We start from the raw sequence: 15,310 nt of genomic DNA, 5'->3' as shown, positions 1-15,310 counted from the left end.
GAAATGCTATTATTCATATTTTGCAAAAGTTGTTTATAATTTGTACCTTTCATTATATTTCACATTCAACTCAAGTTTGACGGATATAATTATAATAAAAAATGAAGGTCAAGTTCAAATTTGGTCATTGTCAGATGATTTTTGACAGAGTTATGCCCTTTGATGAAATTTTAAGTTTCAGGTCATTACCTTTCCAACAATTGTACACATTCAACACAAATTTGACATATGATAAGGTCAAATGAAAGCGCAGTTCAAGTATGAATTTAGTCCTGGTTTGATGATATTTGGCAGAGTTATGTCTCTTTTAACTTCAAAATATAAGAAATATTCAGTTTTCGTTTATTATCTCCCCAACAATTGTACACATTCAACTCAAATTTAATATATGGATACATCATAGGAATACGCAGGCTAAGTTTTAATATAGTCATGGTTAAAAGATTTTGGACAAATTTGGAAAAAAAGTTTCCTTACTTTTGTAGAAATGTATGTTTAAGGTTGAAATTGCATGTGCAGGTATACAAGTCAAGTTCAAACTTGGTTTTGGTCCGATGACTTTTGAAATTGCATGTGCAGGTATACAAGTCAAGTTAAAACTTGGTTTTGGTCTGTTGATTTTTGACAGATAATTCTTCTTGAACTTAATAAAAAAATTTCAGTTTCCTCTCTAACTTTTTTATGAATGTATATTTGAAGTGAACATTGCATGTGCTGGAATTTTACCAGAAATGACAAGTCAAGATCTAATTTTGTCATGGTCAGATGTTCTTTTGTTTACAGTTACACTCTTTGAACTTGCAAAAGATTTGAAAATTCACAATTTCTAATCATTATCCCGGCTACAAATATGCACTTTGCAAAGGTTTGACGCTGAATAGTTTTAGGGCATTGAACTGTGTATAGAAATAGTTTGTGTTAATTTTGAATAATTTGATGGCCTTGAACTTAAAATGAAAAATGGTTTGTGGTGTACTTTTTTCAAACTTGGCGGCATAAGAACCCTTGAGACAAGGACCCCCCCCCCTCTTCCACATGGTGTCCGCTGATTATATCAGAACTATTTATCACAAAGTTTTCATATTTCACATACTGATTGGTCATAATTAGAAGATGGTCCCTATTGATATTTGGGTCACTAGTTCAAAGGTCAAGATCACAGGGGCCTTAAATGCCAGAATGGTTTCCGCTTATTATTTTGAAAACTGTTTATCATTAAGTCTTCATATTTCACATACTGATTGGTCATAAGTAGAAGATCACCCCTATCTATCTTGGGATCACTAGGTTAAAGATCAAGTTTACAGGGGCCATTAATGGTAATATGGTTTTCACTCATTATCTTAAAAGCTATTTATCACAAATCTTCATATTTTACATAGCGACTGGTCAAAACTAGTAAATGATCCCTATTGATTTTTGGATTACTAGTTCAAAGGTAAAGTTCACAGGAGCCTTAAATGGTGTTATGGTTTCTGCTCAATATCTTGAAAGCTTTTATCACAAAGTCTTCATTTTTAGCTTACCTGTCACAAAGTGACAGGGTGAGCTTTTGTGATCGCTTTTCGTCCGGCGTCCGTCCATCTGTCCGTCCGTAAACTTTTACTTTAATTGACATCTCTTCATAAACCACTAAGCCAATTTCATCCAAACTTCACAGGAATGTTCTTTTGGTGGTCACCTTTAAAAATTGTTCAAAGAATTTAATTCAATGCAGAACTCTGGTTGCCATGGCAACCGAAAGAAAAAACTTTAAATATCTTCTTTTAAAAAACCATAAGAGCTAGATCATAGACATTTGGCATGAAACATCTTCTAGTGAGTGTCTACCAAGTTTGTTCAAATAAAAGCCCTGGGATCAAAATTGGCCCCGCCCCAGGGGGTCATTGATTTTCCCTATATGCATATAGTAAAAACTTAAAAAATCTTCTTTTAAAGAACCATAAGAGCTAGAGCTTAGATATTTGGCATGAAACATCTTCTAGTGAATGTCTACCAAGTTTGTTCAAATAAAAGCCCTGGGGTCAAAATTGGCCCCGCCCTGGGGGTCATTGATTTTCCCTATATGCATATAGTAAAAACTTAAAAAATCTTTTTTTAAAGAACCCAAAGAGTTAGAGCTAAGATATTTAGCATGAAACATGCTCTTATAAGTGTCTACCAAGTTTGTTCAAATAAAAGCCCTGGGGTCAAAATTGGCACCGCCCTGTGGGTCATTGATTTTCCTTATATGTGTATAGCAAAAACTTAAAAAATCTTCTTTTAAAGAACTCAAAGAGCTAGAGCTAAGATATTTAGCATCAAACATGTTCTAATAGGTGTCTACCAAGTTTGTTCAAATAAAAGCCTTGGGGTCAAAATTGGCACCGCCCCGGGGGTCATTGATTTTCCTTATATGTGTATAGCAAACACTTAAAAAATCATCTTTGAAAAATCCCAAATAGCTAGAGCTAAGATATCAAGCATGAAACATCTTTTAGTGAGTGTCTACAAAGTTTGTTCAAATGAAAGCCCTGGGATCAAAATTGGCCCGCCCCGGGGATCATTGCTTTTCCTTATATGTGTATAGCAAAAACCTAAAAAAATCTTCTTTGAAAAAACCCAAATAGCTAGAGTTTAGATATTAAGCATGAAACATCTTTTAGTGAGTGTCTACAAAGTTTGTTCAAATAAAAGACCTGGGGTCAAAATTGGCCCCGCCCAGGGGATCATTGCTTTTCCTTATATGTGTATAGCAAAAACTTGAAATCTTCTTTGAAAAAACCCAAATAGCTAGAGTTTAGATATTAAGCATGAAACATCTTCAAGTTAGTGTCTACAAAGTTTGTTCAAATAAAAGCCCTGGGGTCAAAACTGGCCAGGCCCCAGGGGTGGCATTGTTTTTAACTATATGTGTATAGTAAAAACTAAAAAAAAATCTTCTTTTAAAAAGCCCAATGAGCTAGAGCTTAGATGTGTAGCATGAAACATCTTCTTATGGGTGTCTACCAAGTTTGTGCAAATAAAAGCCCTTGGGTTAAAATTTGCCCTGCAACGTTGGGGGGTGGGGGTTGGGGGGCCTATATACAGGTGAGCGACCTCAGGGCCATCATGGCCCTCTTGTTCACATTGTGATTGGTCATAAGTAGTGAATGACCCCTATTGATTTTGGGATTACTACTTCAAAGGTAAAGGTCACAGGGGCCTTAAATGTCAGAATGTTTTTGCTTATTATCTTGAAATATATTTATCACAGTGTCTTTATATATCATATATTGATTGGTATGATATATTGATATGTAACTGTAGATAGACTCGATTGATTTTTGGGTTACTAGGTCAAAGGTCAAGGTTATAGGGGCCTCAAATGGTATAATGGTTTCCGCTCATTATCTTGACAGAAATTTATCACAAAGTCTTCAGTTTTTCTTAACTGATTGGACATTTATAGTAGATGAACCCTATTGATTTTGGTGTCATAGTTCAAAGTTCAAGGTCACAGGGGCCTTAAATGTCAGAATGGTTTCCGCTTATTATTTTGAAAAACTGTTTATCGCAAAGTCTTCATATTTCACTTGTCAATTGGTCATAACTAGTAGATGACCCCTATTGACTTTTGGGTAACGAGGTCAAAGGTCAAGGTCACAGGTGCCTTAAAAGTCAGAATAGATTTTACTCATTATCTTAAAAATGTGTATCACAGAGTCTTCATATTTTACATATTGATTGGTCATAAGTTGTAAATGTCCCTTATTTTGGGTTCACTGCTGTTTAGTTTAAATGTCAAGCTCTTTCAATTTCACATAACTAGTAGGTCATTATTTTTCTTTTTAGCTCACCTGTCACAAAGTGACAGGGTGAGCTTTTGTGATCGCTTTTCGTCCGGAGTCCGTCCGGCGTCCGTCCGGAGTCCGTAAACTTTTACTTTAAATGACATCTCCTCATAAACCACTAAGCCAATTTCATCCAAACTTCACAGTAATGTTCCTTTGGTGGTCACCTTTAAAAATTGTTCAAAGAATTAAATTCCATGCAGAACTCTGGTTGCAACCAAAAGAAAATTTTTAAATATCTTCTTCTAAAAAACCCAATTAGCTAGAGCTTAGATATTAGGCATGAAACATCTTCTAGTGAGTGTCTACCAAGTTTGTTCAAATAAAAGCTCTGGGGTCAAAATTGGCCCCGCCTCAGTGGGGTCATTGATTTTCCCTATACATTTTGTATGCATATAGTAAAAACTTAAAAAATCTTCTTTTAAAGAACCCAAGAAATTTAGCATGAAACATCTTCTAATGGGTGTCTATCAAGTTTGTTCAAATAAAAGCCCTGGGGTCAAAATTGGCCCTGCCCGAGGGTCATTGATTTTCCCTATATGCATATAGTAATAACTTAAAAAATCTTCTTTTAAAGAACCCATAGAGCTAGAGCTAAGATATTTAGCATGAAACATGTTCTAATGGATGTCTACCAAGTTTGTTCAAATAAGAGCCTTGGGGTCAAAATTGGCCCCGCCCTGGGGGTCATTCATTTTCCTTATATGTGTGTATAGCAAAAACTTAAAAAAAATCTTCTTTGAAAAAACCCAAATAGCTAGAGTTTAGATACTAAGCATGAAACATCTTCTAGTGAGTGTCTACCAAGTTTGTTCAAATAAAAGCCTTGGGGTCAAAATTTGCCCCGCCCGGGGGGCATTCATTTTCCTTATATGTGTATAACAAAAACTTAAAAAATCTTTTTTGAAAAAACTCAAATAGCTAGAGTTTAGATATTAAGCACGAAGCATCTTCTAGTGAGTGTCTACAAAGTTTGTTCTAATAAAAGCCCTGGGGTCAAAATTTGCCCCGCCCTAGGGGACATTGATTTTCCTTATATGTGTATAGCAAAAACTTAAAAATCTTCTTTGAAAAAACCCAAATAGCTAGAGTTTAGATATTACGCATAAAACATCTTCTAGTAAGTCAAAATTGGCCCCACCCTAGGGGTCATTGATTTTCCTTATATGTGTATAGCAAAACTTTAAAATCTTCTTAAAAAAATCTGAATAACTAGAGTTCAGATATTAAGCATGAAACATTTTCTAGTAAGTGTCTACAAAGATTGTTCAAATAAAAGCCCTTGGAGTTCAAACCTGCCCTGCCCCAGGTTGTCTTTTTTTTTTACTATTGTGTAAAAAAAACCTTTACCAAACAGACCTAATTTTTACATTAACTCTTCTTATGTTGTCTACCAGGGTTCAAAAAAAAGCACGGGGTTTTTAAACGGGCCCCGAGGGGGCCTATTCAGGTGAGCGACTTAAAGGCCCACAGCCTTTTTTTTCCTTAACGAACATTCCCCCAATTTATGGAAATTTTCTATAAAAAAATAGCCAATTATATATCAATTAAAAAAACAGGGTTTGTGGTCACTGTTTTTGTTAAAATTTAAAGGGAATTTTTTCAAAAATAACAAATTTTGCCATTCTTAAGCCCTTGGGTTTCCAAAATTGATTTATTTTTGTAATTGGCTATTACTTTATTTTTGATAAGGTTTGTTTCATATGGGGAACAGCATTCTTTATTTTGGATTTTCTTGTATACAAACTCATAATGAATTGACCAAATTAAATAAAATAAAATTTTTCCCCTGATTTTTGCAATAATTGATTGCAACTTGGTAATTGATAAATGGATTATCTCTTTACTTAGACAATTAACCTTTTAGACAAAGACAAGACCTTATAAAGGGTTACACTGACCTTAACCTTTTAATGACCATGACCATCAATATCCAATTAAAAGATTTGGTTGAATTTTCATAATTTTGTTTATGTATGGACTTCATACCAAACTGACTAAAAAATATAATAAATTTTATTGTAAAGATTGATTAATTTCTTATTTAGACACAATATCTTTTTGGTCAGGACCTTCATGCATTCAAACACAAATTGACCTTCACTCATGCATGGCTTTGACCTTGAAGGTCAAATAATTAAATTTTCACTGATTATTGCTATAATTGCCGGGAACTTGTTAATTAATCAATGGATTATCAAAATATTTAAAAAAAAAAAACCTTTCTAAATGTTGACCTGACCTCAAGCTTAAGATGACCTTGATCGTCAAATTGTTAAATTTTTTTCATATTGTTTTATTTTTTTTATATGGACAAAGTAAAAACCCTTAGTTTAAAAATTTTGATAATTGAACCCTTGACGGAGAGTTAATTTCTATTTTTTTAAACTTTTTCATTTTTTTTTTGAATGATTTTATACTAAGAAAAGAAAAAAATATTATTTTTTATTGATTTTTTTTTAAAACCCTTTTTTTGTTTTTTTCTTTTAGAAAAAAAAAGTTTTGCTTTCTCTTGTTTCTCATTTTTCCTTTTTTTTTTAAACAAAATGGCTACAGCTTTTTTTATTTATGAAAGAATTCGTTAACAGGGAAAAAATCTTTGGATAGAAAAACAGGTTTATGAACACATTAACTTAAAATCTCAAGACTTTTAAACAAGGCCCGGTTATTTTTTTTGAGCCCCTGAAAAGGGGGGTTTTTAAAGTGTTTTTACTCTGTCGTCTATCCCCTTTCCTTTTTCCCCCTCTGATTTTTATCCACTTTTTTTTATCATTTTGATTGAGAAATTTTTTAATGATCAAATTTGTAACATCCCGTCTAAAGCGAAAGGTCAAAGGGCAACCCCAAAGGGTAATTCAAAAGGGAAAATTTAAATAAATTTAATTTGTTTTTATTTAATTTCTTTTCTTTTTTAAGAAAAAAAAATTTGGGGATAAGGTTCAATATGACCTTTTTAAAAGGCAAGAAAAGTATATTTTTGTACATGGTGAACCCATGAAAAAAGGTTGATTCAAAAGGATTGACCCAAAATTTTTAGTTAAGTTGTGGTGGGGGTAATTGTTAGACAAGCATGTTTTTTTAAAAAATGCATAAAATATGTCAAAAGCATTTTCTTTTTAATTATTATTTGATTAAAAATTTTAAAAATTTACAATAATTTTTTGGGAAAAGGGGCATGAATCAAATTTGGGGGACCAACTCAAAAGACATGGAAATGGAACCATTATTAACCCAGACAAGAAAAAGGTATATTAAACATAATTATGTTTTATTTTTAATATTTTTCTTCTATTTCTTCTATAGGATATTCAAAAATGATAGCTTAAATGTGTTATCCTTACTCAAAGTTAATTTTCTTACACAATGATTCAATCGGATTATGACCTACATTATAATGTACCGGAATGTACTATAATTTGAAATGAAAAGCAATGTTTATATGACGATATCTTTACTTGAAATCTTCACCGAAATATAGTTCACTTACGTTAACGGGTAAATTATGTTGTTTATTTATGACGGGTAAATAAAGTAACTGCCATTCCATTAAGAATGTTAATGTAAATAAAATGGGTAAGTCCGACTTTTAGTGAGAGCAGAGTCGAAATTTAATGTTAAAGAGTCAATCGCAGTCACTTTTTTGTGCTTTCTTCGTTGATGTTATTTACTGAATCGGTCCATATTTCTGGGTGCCAGGTGTAAGTTTGAGACACACTAGTGGAATTACCTTTTTTAGCTCGACTTTTTTTTCTGTTTTTTTTTCAAAAAAAAAGTAGAGGTATTGTTATAGTCCTGGTGGCGTTGCTGTTGCCGTCCGCAAACTTGTACCTGGACTGTAACTTTTTTTAGTTCTTGGTGTATTGTCTTCATACTTGGCCACAACAACCCTTGGGACAAGACCATTCAGTAGACTACACTAACCTTGACCTTCATGCATAAATGACCTTGACCTTCCTGGTCAAAAGTCCAAATTTTGCTTGCTTTTGGCTATTTTTGGCTGTAACTTTGTTATTTTTGAATGGATTGTCTTCAAACTTGAACATAATAATCTTAAAGGATAACCCTTAAAAATAGCCAGACAGACTGTGACCTTCACTCATATGTGACCTTGACTGAAGGTCAAGTTATTGAAATTTTCGTTTTTTTTTGCTGTAACTGGCTGTAACTTTGCTATTATTGAATGGATTGACTTCATATTATAACAGAACATTCTTAAGGACAAGACATGCTTATCAAACTGAAAATGACTTTGGCTGTTTTATGACCTTGACTTTGAATACACGCATTTATATATATATGCATGCATGTGTATATATTATATATATATAATATATATATGATATATAAATGCATGTGTATATAAATATACATATATATCTTTTTTTTTCTGCTGTAATATACATGCGGATATATATGGAAAGGATTCATATTTTGACGAAACTAACGCAATTAAATTTATAAAAAGGAAAGGTTAAGATTTGTTCAAATATTTCTTTGTTTGCTTTTAGAAAAAGTCAAAAGTCGAGCGTTGCCCCCGCCCGGCGGTGGCTCTTGTTAATTTAAATTTGTATTGTTTCAAATATAACACATAATTTGATGGTATTTTTTTGTCGCCTCTACGGAGTAGTGGCGACATATAGGGATCACTTCTCCGTCGTCTGTCCGTCTGTCTGTCCGTCCGTCTATCCGTCCGTCACAAAACTTGTCCGGACTACTCCTCATAAACTATTGGTGCAATTTCATCCAAACTTTACAGGAATTATCAGTACCAAGTCTAGTTGTGCATATTGTCAGCATTTTCCGGTTCAATGATTTTTGACAGAGTTATGGCCCTTTTATAATTTTTATGCCACCGCAGCATCTGCGATGCGGTGGCATATAGGGATTCACCTGTGTGTTTGTGTGTGTGTGTCTGTGTGTTATATAGATTATATAGTGAACTTAAAAAATCTTCTTGTGAAAAACCACCAGTCCAATTTCAACCAAACTTGGCAGGATTGTTCCTTGGGTGAAGGGCTTTCAGTCCATGCAGAAATCTGGTTGCAATGGCAACCAAAAGGAATTATAAGAATAAATTAAAACAATCTTCTTGTAAAGACCAAAAAGGCCTTGAGCTTAGATGTTTTGCATAAGGCATTGTCTGGTAGACCTCTAACAAGATTGTTCAAATTATAGCCCTGGGGTCAAAATTGGCCCCGCCCCGGGGGTCATTGATTTTCACTATGTACATATAGTAAAAACTTAAAATACCTTCTTGTAAAAACCAAAAAGGCCTAGAGCTTAGATATTTTGCATAAGGCATCATCTGGTAGACCCTTACCACGATTGTTCAAATTAAAGCCCTTGGGTCAAAATCGGCCCCGCCCCGGGGTCATTGATTTTCGCTATATGTACATATAGTAAAAACTTAAAACACCTTCTTGTAAAGACCCAAAAGGCCTAGAGCTTAGATATTTTGCATAAGGCATTGTCTGGTAGACCTCTACCCAGATTGTTCAAATTATAGCCCTGGGGTCAAAATCGGCCCCGCCCCAGGGGTCATTGGTTTTCCTTATATGTATATAGTAAAAACTTAAAAAAATTCTTCTCGCAATTGACAAATGCTAGAGGTTAGATATTTTGCATGAAACATTGTGTTGTAAACCTCTAGCAAGATTGTTCAAATTATAGCCCTGGGGTCAAAATTGCCCCCGCCCTGGGGGTCATTGATTTCAATATATACATATAGTAAAAAATAAAAAAATCTTATTGTCTGAAGGTACAAGGCTTAGAGCTTTAATATTTGTTAAAAAATATCATCTATAGGTACTCTACCAAAGTTGTTCAAATTTTGCCTCTTGTGTCAAAATTAGCCCCGCCCCTCAGGGAGCCATAGGTTTATCTGATATGTATATAGTTAAAACTTGAAAATCATCTTCTCTAAATTTACAAAAGATAGAGTTAAGATATTTTGCATGAAACATTGTGTAGTGAACCTCTAGCAAGATTGTTCAAATTATAGCCCTGGGGTCAAAATTGGTTCCCCCCCGGGGGCCATTGATTTTCATTATGTACATATAGTGAAAAAAAATTTTTGTGTGAAGGTTCAAGGCATAGAGCTTTGATGTTTCATATATAATATCATCTATAGGTACTCTACCAAAGTTGTTCAAATGTCAAAAATTGGCCCTGCCCGGGGGCAGTGATTCTCATTATGTACACGTAGTAAAAACAGAAAATAAAACAAATGTTTTCTGAATGGGAGAAAGCTTAGATATTTGACTTGAAATGTTGTTTGGTGGACCTGTATCAAGATTGTTATTAAACCCTTGGGTGAAAATTATGCCTTGCCCAAGGGGACAGTGACCTTCTTTCTTGTCCTTTGATGTACAGCAATGACATTTTGACCATGTGCACAGTTTTAGTTGTAAAATTGAACTTTGACCTAGATTTTGATGATGTGACCTACTTTCTTGTCCTTTGATGTACAGCTATGAAATTTGAACCATGTGGTGGCATAGCATTTTTCTCAAATGCAATCTTGTTATTTTTAAAGTTTGTCCGGACTACTTCTCTTATACCACTAATGCAATTTCATTTAAACTTTACAGGATTGATCAGTAGCTCAAGTCCTTGCGCATATTGCACTGGTTTTACGGTTGAATGATTTTTGGCCGAGTAATGGCCCTTTGATAAAAAGTTGTTTTTTTCTGTGTGTTGCCAGATACACAAAAGCTTGTCTGGATTACTTTCATCCAAACTTTACAGGAATGATCAGTACCAAGGCTAGTTGTGCATATTGTCAGCATTTTTCGGTTCAATGATTTTTGTCAGAGTTATGGCCCTTTAATAATTTTTATTTTTAAAGTTTGTCCGGACTACTTCTCTTATACCACTAATGCAATTTCAATGAAACTTTACAGGATTGATCTGTAGCTCAAGTCCTTGCGCATATTGCACAGGTTTTCTGGTTGAATGATTTTTGGCCGAGTTATGGCCCTTTGATAAAAAGGTGTTTTTTCCTGTATGTTGCCAGATACACAAAAGCTTGTCCGGACTACTCCTCATAAACTACTGGTGCAATTTTATCCAAACTGTACAGGAATGATCAGTACCAAATCTAGTTGTGCACTGTCTGTTGCTGTCCGTCTGTCACAAAACTTGTCCCAACATGAAATTGGCCATCATGAGGCGACACATGTGATCATTGATCGCTCTTGTATTCATTGTAAATGCATTTTCATTAACCTTTGCATTTCTAATAAGAAGTAAGAGCCTGGTAAATTAGGTCTTGAGGTAACCAGCATGTGTGTTTGAATCTTGCACGAGGTGCAGATTTGTTGTGACACTTTAACAATAAAACATGTTGTATTAGATAATTCCCACATATCATTCATGTGGAGATCTCGTTTGTCAGTAATTTGCAAATAATACTGGTTATGACCCGTTTTACTCTTGAATCGCCCATGTAAATTCTTGATGTGGAATTGTCCATGTTTAAAAACATGTTTGTTAATTACGACTTGTACAGTAAACAATAATCACAGGATAAGATAAAGCGATGACATGATACCGCTAAAGCATGAATACTCATTGGTTGAATCGCTGCGTTTGAAAGGTGAATCGCGATGAGATATAGCTATAACTTCTCCGACATACGCTTGTATTTGACTGCAGCCGTTGTTTAACCGCCCTATCATTGTGTGATTGACATCAAACCACTTGCCCCTCACCGTTGTGGGCTCGAATCCCGACAGGGACTTTGGATTCTTTCATATTAGGAAGCTAGCTTATGGAATGGATTCTTTCATGTTAGGAAGCTAGCTTATGGAATGTTGGTAGTTCTACTCATGTGCCCGTTTGTACCTGAAATAATGTACGGAAGGGCATCAGAGGTCTTTCTCCACCAGTAAAGCTGGAACGTCGCCATATAACCTATACTGTGTTGGTGCGACATAAAACCCAATCAAACAAAACAAACAAACCATTGCTTGATAATTATGCCACCGAGGCATCACAATCATACCAGAAATATGGTATGACCATCGCATGTTTTACCATCGTAGCAATGTATACCATGTCAATGAAAAAGTAAAAGTATGATTGTCCAAATGGATATATGTTATCTGATTTCAATTTTGAAAATAGTCAACTGACTAAGAAAACAACAGTACTTCTCAGCTCAAATTTATTTCAGTAATGGAGACGTATCACAAGAACCAGAGGATGACGACATGTCTGACCTAAGGTCAACAGAAAACCATTCCCAAGATATGCCAGAGAGCAAGGATGGAGAATACTCATTTACTACACAAGCTGATATTCACCCTGTTCCACATGTCATTGTGTTCAAAAAAGACGAAAATAAAGATATGTGTACAAGAAACTTTACAGGAACGTGCCCTCACAAAGATACAGATGTGTATGAAATTGATACTGAAGTAGAAAAACTGGCTAAAAATGAGCATGGCCAGGAGAAAATTCGCGTCGTAAATGGTGAAGAAGAACTGTTTACTGAAAAAATTCCAATAATTGACCACAATAAAGTTCCAGATTTGTCTAAAAATGGTGATGAAGAATTCAAGCTGGCTAAAGAATATACTGCAACCGGCCCTGTCAAATTTCCTGTTGCGTCAGAAAACGATAGGAAAGAGAGTTATTCTAACAATCTTAAAGTACGTAGTCGTCAAATCCTTCCAGTTGTTCAAGAAATTAATGAAAAAGGAGACTGTTCTACTGAACAGCCTATCGAAATCGGCCGTCACAAGGAGCAAGATGCACATATCAATCATATGATAAAAGACGTTTCTGAGAAGGTTATAAATGATAAAATAAAAAACGTCTCTGAGAAAGGATTACACATTACAAACCCTCAAAATGTTGAAGATTTGCTCACAAATGATAAAACCGAGAACATGCCTACTGATGAAACTACAGCAAAGAAGGATATGAATTATAGTGATCACCAAATTCCAAATGTTCTAAAAACTGATAAGACAGTAGATCTTCCCAAACATCCACATGAAGTTGAAAACAATGATACAGAAAAAATTTTAGTTGCAAGAAAATGTGGAGGAATCAACCATCATTCTAGTCGAAATGTCATGAATGTTGAAGAAGAGAACATGCCTTCGCCAAATACACAGTCAGGTTTTAAAAATGTTGGAACTGGCTTGGAGAAAGGTAAAAATGTGTTTATATAGTTAATACTACTTTTAAATTAAAGATTTGCACTAACTGTTGTAATATGACAGTTAGCATAGACAATGAAATATTGCTAATGCATGATTTTTATAAGTGCCAGTTGATGTAAATTAACTTGTACATGTTGTAAAAAGACGTTCTTTACTGCATTCCAAAATGCTTAGATTGTTAAATATGTGTCAAAGAAATTAGGGTGTTATATCTCATATTATTCTTACATCTAAGTAAATGTTATCATGTGACCATGTCATTTACACATCCGACACCTTCATACAAGAACAGAACATTTAGACTTTTAGTACTTTTAATTACTGTTATCGTTTCTTTTCAGAAAGTAAAATACAAACTCAAATTTACGAAGCTCGAAAATCTTAAAAATTAGGGGACAGGCCAGTGGAGAATCAATTACTGGACAATGTATTTTAGGTCTAAGTTATATTTTATTTTGTTTTCCAATTTAATTTTAATTAACAATTATACACTAAATTATATAAGTTTAAATGTTAAAACATTATTAAGAATAGTTGGAAATTTAGTTGATTCTATAGTAAAAATGTAGTCTATTATTTCGGAAAACACATTGGTTTTTAGCTCACCTGTCACAAAGTGACAGGGTGAGCTTTTGTGATCGCTTTTCGTCCGGCGTCCGTCCGGCGTCCGTCCGTCCGTCGTCCGTCCGTAAACTTTTACTTTAAATGACATCTCCTCATAAACCACTAAGCCAATTTCATCCAAACTTCACAGGAATGTTCCTTTGGTGGTCACCTTTAAAAATTGTTCAAAGAATTTAATTCCATGCAGAACTCTGGTTGCCATGGCAACCGAAAGAAAAAACTTTAAATATCTTCTTTTAAAAAACCGTAAGAGCTAGAGCTTAGATATTGGGCATGAAACATCTTCTAGTGAGTGTCTCTACCAAGTTTGTTCAAAATAAAAGCCCTGGGGTCAAAATTGGCCCCGCCCCGGGGGTCATTGATTTTCCCTATATACATATAGTAAAAACTGAAAAAATCTTCTTTTAAAGAAACCAAAAGAGCTAACAGCTAAGATATTTAGCATGAAACATGTTCTAATGGGTGTCTACCAAGTTTGTTCAAAATAAAAGCCCTGGGGGTCAAAAATTGGCCCTGCCCGGGGGTCATTGATTTTTCCTTATATGCATATAGGTAAAAACTTAAAAAAATCTTTTTTAAAGAACTCAAAGAACTATGGCTAAGATATTTAGCATCAAACATGTTCTAATAGGTGTCTACCAAGTTTGTTCAAATAAAAGCCCTGGGGTCAAAATTGGCCTGCCCTGGGGGGTCACTGATTTTCCCTATATGCATATAGTAAAAACTTAAAAAAATCTTCTTTTAAAGAACTCAAAGAGCTATGGCTAAGATATTTAGCATCAAACATGTTCTAATAGGTGTCTACCAAGTTTGTTCAAATAAAAGCCCTGGGGTCAAAATTGGCCCCGCTCCAGGGGGGTCATTGATTTTCCCTATATGCATATAGTAAAAACTTAAAAAATCTTCTTTTAAAGAACCAAAAGAGTTAAAGCTAAGATATTTAGCATGAAACATGTTCTTATAAGTGTCTACCAAGTTTGTTCAAATAAAAGCCCTTGGGTCAAAATTGGCCCCGCCCCGGGGGGTCATTGATTTTCCCTATATACATATAGAAAAAAACTTAAAAAATCTTCTTTTAAAAAACCATAAGAGCTAGAGCTTAGATATTTGGCATGAAAAATCTTCTAGTGAGTGTCTACCAAGTTTGTTCAAATAAAAGCCCTGGGGTGAAAATTGGCCCCGCCCCAGGGGGGTCATTGATTTTCCCTATATACATATAGTAAAAACTTAAAAAATCTTCTTTTAAAGAACCAAAAAAGCTACAGCTAAGATATTTAGCATGAAACATGTTCTAATGGTTGTCTACCAAGTTTGTTCAAATAAAAGCCCTGGGGTCAAAATTGGCCCCGCCCCGGGGGGTCATTGATTTTCCTTATATGCATATAGTAAAAACTTAAAAAATCTTCTTTTAAAGAACTCAAAGAGCAATGGCTAAGATAATTTAGCATCAACATGTTCTAATAGGTGTCTACCCAAGTTTGTTTTCAAATAAAAGCCCTGGGGGTAAAAATTGGCCCCGCCCCCAGGGGGGTCATTGTTTTTCCCTATATGCAATATAGTAAAAACTTAAAAAAAAATCTTCTTTTTATAAAGAACCAAAAGAGCTAGAGCTAAGATTTTTTAGCATAAAGCATGTTGTAATAAGTGTTCTACCAAGTTTGTTCAAATAAAAGCCCTGGGGTCAAAAAATTTGGCCGCCCC

At 34.5% G+C, this 15,310-nt stretch overlaps 2 protein-coding genes across 2 annotated transcripts in view; both read left to right on the top strand.

The window, feature by feature from the left end:
- LOC132757784 (uncharacterized) overlaps nt 1-830 on the top strand; it is a 33,504-nt gene extending 32,674 nt beyond the window's left edge. The window contains exon 10 of the mRNA XM_060749170.1: nt 700-830. Within this exon, the coding sequence (XP_060605153.1) occupies nt 700-830 (131 nt within the window). The remainder of the gene's footprint in view (nt 1-699) is intronic.
- A 6,184-nt stretch (nt 831-7,014) lies between these two features.
- LOC132757779 (uncharacterized) lies at nt 7,015-13,901 on the top strand. Its single transcript, XM_060749167.1, has 3 exons — nt 7,015-7,058; nt 11,989-12,974; nt 13,327-13,901. Exons 1-3 carry the CDS (start codon nt 7,021-7,023, stop codon nt 13,368-13,370), a joined length of 1,068 nt encoding a protein of 355 aa, XP_060605150.1. The 5' UTR covers nt 7,015-7,020; the 3' UTR covers nt 13,371-13,901.
- Nucleotides 13,902-15,310: the final 1,409 nt, after the last annotated feature.

The sequence above is a fragment of the Ruditapes philippinarum genome, unplaced genomic scaffold, assembly GCF_026571515.1.
Source record: "Ruditapes philippinarum isolate M1 unplaced genomic scaffold, ASM2657151v2 ctg6_1_1_1_1, whole genome shotgun sequence".
NCBI classification, from domain to species: Eukaryota; Metazoa; Mollusca; class Bivalvia; order Venerida; family Veneridae; genus Ruditapes; species Ruditapes philippinarum.
This window is presented reverse-complemented; position numbering and strand designations above follow the sequence as displayed.